This window comes from Pangasianodon hypophthalmus, chromosome 7 (assembly GCF_027358585.1).
Source record: "Pangasianodon hypophthalmus isolate fPanHyp1 chromosome 7, fPanHyp1.pri, whole genome shotgun sequence".
NCBI lineage: Eukaryota > Metazoa > Chordata > Actinopteri > Siluriformes > Pangasiidae > Pangasianodon > Pangasianodon hypophthalmus.
In genome coordinates, this window is record NC_069716.1 from 29225475 (window position 1) to 29232974 (window position 7500).

General features: G+C 43.9%; 1 protein-coding gene across 7 annotated transcripts in view; it reads right to left on the reverse strand.

The window, feature by feature from the left end:
- The window catches only part of akap13 (A-kinase anchoring protein 13), a 118999-nt gene that overhangs the window by 127 nt on the left and 111372 nt on the right, over nucleotides 1-7500 (reverse strand). For 6 of the 7 annotated variants that reach the window (XM_053235740.1, XM_053235739.1, XM_053235737.1 and 3 more), the window contains 3 exons: nucleotides 5407-5865; nucleotides 2112-2400; nucleotides 1-1572 (listed from right to left, as the gene is read on the reverse strand). The exon at nucleotides 1-1572 is cut by the window's left edge and continues 127 nt beyond it. In XM_053235740.1, the coding sequence (XP_053091715.1) occupies nucleotides 1514-1572; nucleotides 2112-2400; nucleotides 5407-5865 (807 nt within the window). In that variant the 3' untranslated portion in view covers nucleotides 1-1513. The remainder of the gene's footprint in view (nucleotides 1573-2111; nucleotides 2401-5406; nucleotides 5866-7500) is intronic. The other variant, XM_053235736.1, reaches the window with a different exon arrangement.

Below are 7500 nucleotides of genomic sequence, written 5' to 3' on the forward strand. Positions count from 1 at the left end.
CAACTCAACTCCCCGGCTCGGAGTTCTTAAATATTCATCATCTCCATTTACAAACTCGTTCATTTTTTTGGGTTCATGCAAAACCAAATCTAGCTTTCTGTTTGGTTCCATAACATTCATATGGTACAAAAAAAATAATCGAACTGATTGTCTCAGATTAAAGCCGGATCTTTCTGACTTAATATAAAGTGCTAAATAAAAGAATAAAATAAAATAAATTCCGCAGAGGACTGACTACGGAAGCGGAAATCGCCGCTTTTACTGTGACGTCTCTTCAGTGTAACGTTTCTGCTGTTCAGTCATGACCGAGGAAAAAAAAGGGGAGAGTTAAATTACAAGAAAATAAAATAGAAATAAAATCAAATAACATCCATAAAGGCACCCGATCACATTGTAATTCTTTTAAAAAATATTAATAAAAATGTCTCCACCCAAATCAATAGCATTTTTCTCTCCGTGCATGTCTTTAGATTAAAGCCCTAATAAATCATTGTTAAAAAAAAAATTGAAAAAATTTAATCCATTTTATTTCACAGAAGCCGCGAGTTAATTTTTATTTTTTAAAATTTTTGAGAAATGTCCAAGCGTATAGTTATTCAGCACGATGCTTGGTGATGGATTGTCACTTGTGGACTTCACCTAATTTTTTAATTTTTTAAACATGACAAAAGGGAAATTTTACGTTGTTTTTCTCGAGATCACACCATGAATCAAGCTCTTTTGCGCAACACAGAGCTAGCTAACATAACAAAAAAAAATTAGATGGCGTATGGTTATCGGACGATAATTAATTTTTTTTTTATTCAAGTCGTCATGTTTTTATGTTTTTAGACCAATTTGCGTCTAATAAGGCTGAATTTTTGAGAATGTTACCTCATGAGAATAAAATGATTTATCTTGTGATCAGGAGAAATAATTAAGACAACAGAATAATAATAATAATAATAATAATAACAATGACAAGAACAATTTTTTTAAAAAGTGACAAAATGTGGATGGAAATTTCTAGAAATTCTCACGTCCCCATTACATGCGTGAAACTGACACACTGCAGAATGTTATTAGTTTTGTTAGTTGAATATCCTTCAGTAAAAACGTGTTTCTCTCCCAGAAATCTTCCAAAAAAATGTTTTTAAAAAATCCAGCGGCTTCGAGTCTCCTGCAGTCTGAAAAAATTCTCTTCTCTTTCTTCGAAAATGTTTTTAAATAAAACAAAGAAAATAAAAAATAAAAAAGTGCCCACAGTGGTGTGATGAACGCTGAGCTGACGCTCGCCTCCAGAACCCACACACCGAAATTCCCAGGTGCAGAAGTACAAGTGTGTGGTGTGTGTGTGTGTTTGTGTGTGTGTGTGTTTGTGTGAGTATAAAGTGTGTGTGAAGGAAAGGAAGCAAAGAGCAGAGAACTTTTCCCCCGGTGCTGAAAAGCCGGACCTGTCCGCCTCTGAGCAGGGTCGAGCCGAGCCGCACGGCATTGTGGGAAGGCGGAAGAAGAAAAAAAAAAAAGAGTGATGTCAGCATAAAAAGACGTCTTTGTCCGCTGAGGGATCAGGCGCCGCTGCACCGAGGGTTTCTGTCAAACACACACACACACACGTTTATTTACACACACGTTTATATACACACACATATTTGACTGTAAATGTGAACATATTTTGGTTAAGTTCGTAAACCGTGTACATTCTTATATTTCAGTAAGGAAGTGTGTTTGGTGAGTGTGTGCATCTCTGTGTGTGTGGTGGGTGAATGTGTGTGAGTATAGGCCTCTGTGTTGTGTCGCTGTGTGTGTGTGTGTGTTGCTGTGTGCATGTACTGTGTGTGTGTGTGTGTGTGTGTGTGTGCACATCTGTGTGTGTGGTGTGTATGTGTGTGTGCAGGCCTCTGTGTTGTGTTGCTGCATGTTTGTGTGCGTGTGTGTGTCTGTGTCTGTGTGTGCGCACGTGTGAGTGTGGGGTGTGTGGTGTGTATCTGTGTGTGTGTGCGTATGATGAGTGCGTGGGGTGTATGTGTGCCTCTGTGTATATGTGTCTGTGTGTGTATGTGTGTGTGTGTATGTGTGGTGTGTATGTGTGGTGTGTGTGTGTGTGTGTGTGTGTGTGTGTGTGTGTGTACCTGTAGCCTGGCTCTGTTGGCCTCCTTTTCCTTTCTTCTTTTTCTTCTCCTTCTTGTCTCTGGGTTTAGCGAGCTGCAGCAGGCGGTTGGGGATTTGGCCGTGTGGCTCGGCGGCGCCGCCCTTGTGTCCGGAGCCGGATGAAAACGGGTTCAGGTTCTTCGCTTTGCGTTTGGAGTCGGCGCGAGAGAAAACCTCCAGACCTTCAGGTGCCTCGGAGGAGCTCAGGAACTTCAGCGAGTCTTCTGAGGCGGTGGAGGAGGTGCGCTGTCTCTGTTCCACCGAGTCCTGCTGAGACACACAGAGGAGGATGAAACATCTACAGGAATACTGTGTACAGGGGGGTAGGTGTGTGTGTGTGTGTGTGTGTGTGCGCACCTCTGTGTTGTGTTGCTGTGTGTGTGTGTGTGTGTGTGTGTGTGCGCGCGCGCACCTCTGTGTTGTGTTGCTGTGTGTGTGTGTGTGTGTGTGTGTGTGTGCGCACCTCTGTGTTGTGTTGCTGTGTGTGTGTGTGTGTGTGTGTGTGTGTGCGCACCTCTTTGTTGTGTTGTGGGGGGTCTGTGTGTGTACCACTGTGTTGTGTTGCTGTGTGCGTGTTTGTATGTGTTTGTACCTCTGTGTTGTGTTACTGTGTGTGTGTGTGTGTGTGTGTATGTGTCTGTGTACACCTCTGTGTTGTGTTGATGTGTGTATGCGTGTGTGTACCTCTGTGTTGTGTTGCTTTGTGTGTGTACCTCTGTGTGTATGTGTGTGTGTGTACCTCTGTGTTGTGTTGTGGGGGGTCTGTGTGTGTGTGTGTGTACCTCTGTGTTGTGTTGCTCTGTGTGTGTGTGTACCTCTGTGTTGTGTTGCTCTGTGTGTATGTACCTCTGTGTTGTGTTGCTGTGTGGTTGCATGTGTGTGTACCTCTGTGTTGTGTTGCTCTGTGTGTACCTCTGTGTTGTGTTGCTCTGTGTGTGTGTGTGTGTATATACCTCTGTGTTGTGTTGCTCTGTGTGTGTGTGTACCTCTGTGTTGTGTTGCTCTGTGTGTGTGTGTGTGTGTGTACCTCTGTGTTGTGTTGCTCTGTGTGTGTGTGTGTGTGTATACCTCTGTGTTGTGTTGCTCTGTGTGTGTGTGTGTGTGTGTACCTCTGTGTTGTGTTGCTCTGTGTGTGTGTGTACCTCTGTGTTGTGTTGCTCTGTGTGTGTACCTCTGTGTTGTGTTGCTGTGTGTTTGCATGTGTGTGTATACCTCTGTGTTGTGTTGCTCTGTGTGTGTGTGTGTGTACCTCTGTGTTGTGTTGCTCTGTGTGTACCTCTGTGTTGTGTTGCTCTGTGTGTGTGTGTGTACCTCTGTGTTGTGTTGCTGTGTGTGTGTGTACCTCTGTGTTGTGTTGCTCTGTGTGTGTGTGTACCTCTGTGTTGTGTTGCTCTGTGTGTGTGTGTGTGTATGTACCTCTGTGTTGTGTTGCTCTGTGTGTGTGTGTGTGTGTGTACCTCTGTGTTGTGTTGCTCTGTGTGTGTGTACCTCTGTGTTGTGTTGCTGTGTGTTTGCATGTGTACCTCTGTGTTGTGTTGCTCTGTGTGTGTGTGTACCTCTGTGTTGTGTTGCTCTGTGTGTGTGTGTACCTCTGTGTTGTGTTGCTCTGTGTGTGTATACCTCTGTGTTGTGTTGCTCTGTGTGTGTGTGTGTGTACCTCTGTGTTGTGTTGCTGTGTGTGTGTGTACCTCTGTGTTGTGTTGCTGTGTGTGTGTGTGTGTGTGTGTGTGTGTGTGTACCTCTGTGTTATGTTGCTGTGTGTGTGTGTACCTCTGTGTTGTGTTGCTGTGTGTGTGTGTGTACACCTCTGTGTTGTGTTGCTGTGTGTGTGTGTGTGTGTGTGTGTGTACCTCTGTGTTGTGTTGCTCTGTGTGTGTGTATACCTCTGTGTTGTGTTGCTCTGTGTGTACCTCTGTGTTGTGTTGCTCTGTGTGTGTGTGTGTGTATGTACCTCTGTGTTGTGTTGCTCTGTGTGTGTGTGTGTGTGTACCTCTGTGTTGTGTTGCTCTGTGTGTGTGTGTGTGTGTGTGTATACCTCTGTGTTGTGTTGCTCTGTGTGTGTGTGTGTGTGTGTGTGTGTACCTCTGTGTTGTGTTGCTCTGTGTGTGTGTACCTCTGTGTTGTGTTGCTCTGTGTGTGTACCTCTGTGTTGTGTTGCTGTGTGTTTGCATGTGTGTGTATACCTCTGTGTTGTGTTGCTCTGTGTGTGTGTGTGTGTACCTCTGTGTTGTGTTGCTCTGTGTGTACCTCTGTGTTGTGTTTGTGTGTACCTCTGTGTTGTGTTGCTGTGTGTGTGTGTGTGTGTGTACCTCTGTGTTGTGTTGCTCTGTGTGTGTGTGTGTACCTCTGTGTTGTGTTGCTCTGTGTGTGTGTGTATACCTCTGTGTTGTGTTGCTCTGTGTGTACCTCTGTGTTGTGTTGCTCTGTGTGTGTGTATGTACCTCTGTGTTGTGTTGCTCTGTGTGTGTGTGTGTGTGTGTGTACCTCTGTGTTGTGTTGCTCTGTGTGTGTGTACCTCTGTGTTGTGTTGCTGTGTGTTTGCATGTGTACCTCTGTGTTGTGTTGCTCTGTGTGTGTGTGTACCTCTGTGTTGTGTTGCTCTGTGTGTGTGTGTGTATACCTCTGTGTTGTGTTGCTGTGTGTGTGTGTGTGTGTACCTCTGTGTTGTGTTGCTGTGTGTGTGTGTACCTCTGTGTTGTGTTGCTGTGTGTGTGTGTGTGTGTGTGTGTGTACCTCTGTGTTGTGTTGCTGTGTGTGTGTGTGTGTGTGTGTGTACCTCTGTGTTGTGTTGCTCTGTGTGTGTGTGTATACCTCTGTGTTGTGTTGCTCTGTGTGTACCTCTGTGTTGTGTTGCTCTGTGTGTGTGTGTGTGTGTACCTCTGTGTTGTGTTGCTCTGTGTGTGTGTACCTCTGTGTTGTGTTGCTGTGTGTTTGCATGTGTACCTCTGTGTTGTGTTGCTCTGTGTGTGTGTGTACCTCTGTGTTGTGTTGCTCTGTGTGTGTGTGTATACCTCTGTGTTGTGTTGCTCTGTGTGTGTGTGTGTGTGTGTGTGTACCTCTGTGTTGTGTTGCTGTGTGTGTGTACCTCTGTGTTGTGTTGCTGTGTGTGTGTGTACCTCTGTGTTGTGTTGCTGTGTGTGTGTGTGTACCTCTGTGTTGTGTTGCTGTGTGTGTGTGTGTACCTCTGTGTTGTGTTGCTGTGTGTGTGTGTGTGTGTACCTCTGTGTTGTGTTGCTGTGTGTGTGTGTGTGTGTGTGTGTGTGTGTGTGTGTGTACCTCTGTGTTGTGTTGCTCTGTGTGTGTGTGTAGCTGCTCTCTCTCTCTCTCCAGCCTCCTCTGGTCGTCCCGGAGTTTCAGCAGTTCTCTTTGATACTCCTCCTTCCTGCTGCTGAACTCCTGCTGCTCCTGCTGCAGCGTCTCGTGTCTCCTCTGCGTCTCCTCCTCCATGGTGACGAGTCTCTCCTCCCTCAGCGCCAGCTCCTCCTCCCGTCTCCTCCTCTCCTCCTCCTCCTCTCTCCTCTTCCTGTCGTCCTCCTCTCTCCTCCTCCTCTCCTCCTCCCGGACCTTCTCCTCCTGACGCTGCTTCTCCTGCTCCATCAGAGAGCTCAGCCGAGACGAACACGACGACGAGGACGAGATGGAGGACGAGGAGGAGATGGAGGGGTGACGGAGGGACGGTGAGTTCAGGGCCTGACGCTGCTCCTCGATGAAGGTGTCCTGCTGGACCACCACGGCCTGAGAGACGGACAGACAGAATTACTTCTGTTATTATTCTACAGCGTGAAAAACACAAACTTCACACAGTCTCAAACGACTTTACCACCTACTACCTAGATGTTAGCGTTTGTTTTGAGACGTCTCTGATGGCTCCGCCCCTTATGCTATGTCTGCGAATGCAGAACGTGGAAAAAGTGTCCTTTGTTCCACACTTGACTTCTAGTACACTTTGTCCTAGCACAGTACACACGTCACAAAACACTAATAAACACACTGCGAACTACACACTAGCTGACACACTAACACACTGTAACACATGGTAACTAACACGTTGTAACAAACAGTTACGCTGTAACAAATAAACAAGCAAAACACGACACCAACAGTGTCGCCTTCGCCACCAACAAGTCTCATCTGAGGCATAACTAACTCTAACACAATAACTACACACTCACACTGTGACAGTTACACTGTAACAAACACAAACTAACTAATACGGCAACAAACACACTGACAAATCAACGCTAACTGTAACACAGTAACACACACACACAGTGACCATTACACTGTAACAAAAACTAAAACTAACTGTAACACAGTAACACACACACACACACAGTGACCATTACACTGTAACAAAAACTAAAACTAACTGTAACACAATAACACACACACACACACAGTGACCATTACACTAACAAAAACTAAAACTAACTAACACTGTAATTACCACATTAACCAACACATACAAAAACCAAGCTAACAGTAACAGTGTAACAAACACAAACTAACTGTAACGCAGTAACTGTAACACACCGACAAATCAACACTAACTGTAACACACTAACTGTAACACAGTAACAAACACACTCCGACTGTTACACTGTAACAAAAACTAAAACTAAATGTAACACTGTAATTAACACATTAAGCAACACACATTAAAACACACTAACAGTGTTTACTGTGTTTAACAGTGTAACAAACACAAACTAACTGTAACATGGTAACTAACACATTGTGACAAACTAACACGAACAAACACAAACTAACAGTAACAGTAACACAGTGACAAACACACTGCAATCATTACACTGTAACAAAAACTAAAACTAACATGCTAACTAACACACTGTGGGAAACTAACAATAACTAACACACTAACTAACACACTAACTGTAACAGTAGCACAGTAACAAACACATTGAGACTTACACTGTAACAAACAAACTAAATCTAACACGGTAACTAACACATTGTGACAAACTAACACTAACTGTAACACAGTAGCAAACAAATTGTAACAGTTACACTGTAACAAATGCAAAGTAATACAGTAACTAAAACACTGACAAAATAACATTAACTAACACACTAACACACCAACACTAACACATGAACTGTAACACAAAAACATACACACTGTGACAGTTACACTGCAACAAACAAACAAAAACTAACACTGTAATAAACACATAGTGACAGTTACACTGTAACACGGTAACAAACACACTGTGGCAAATTAACACAAAGTAACTGCAACACACATTAACACTGACAAACATTAACTGTAACACAATTACAAACACACTGTGACTAATTAGCACTAACAAACACAAACTGTAACAAAGTAACTAATACATTGTGTTAACA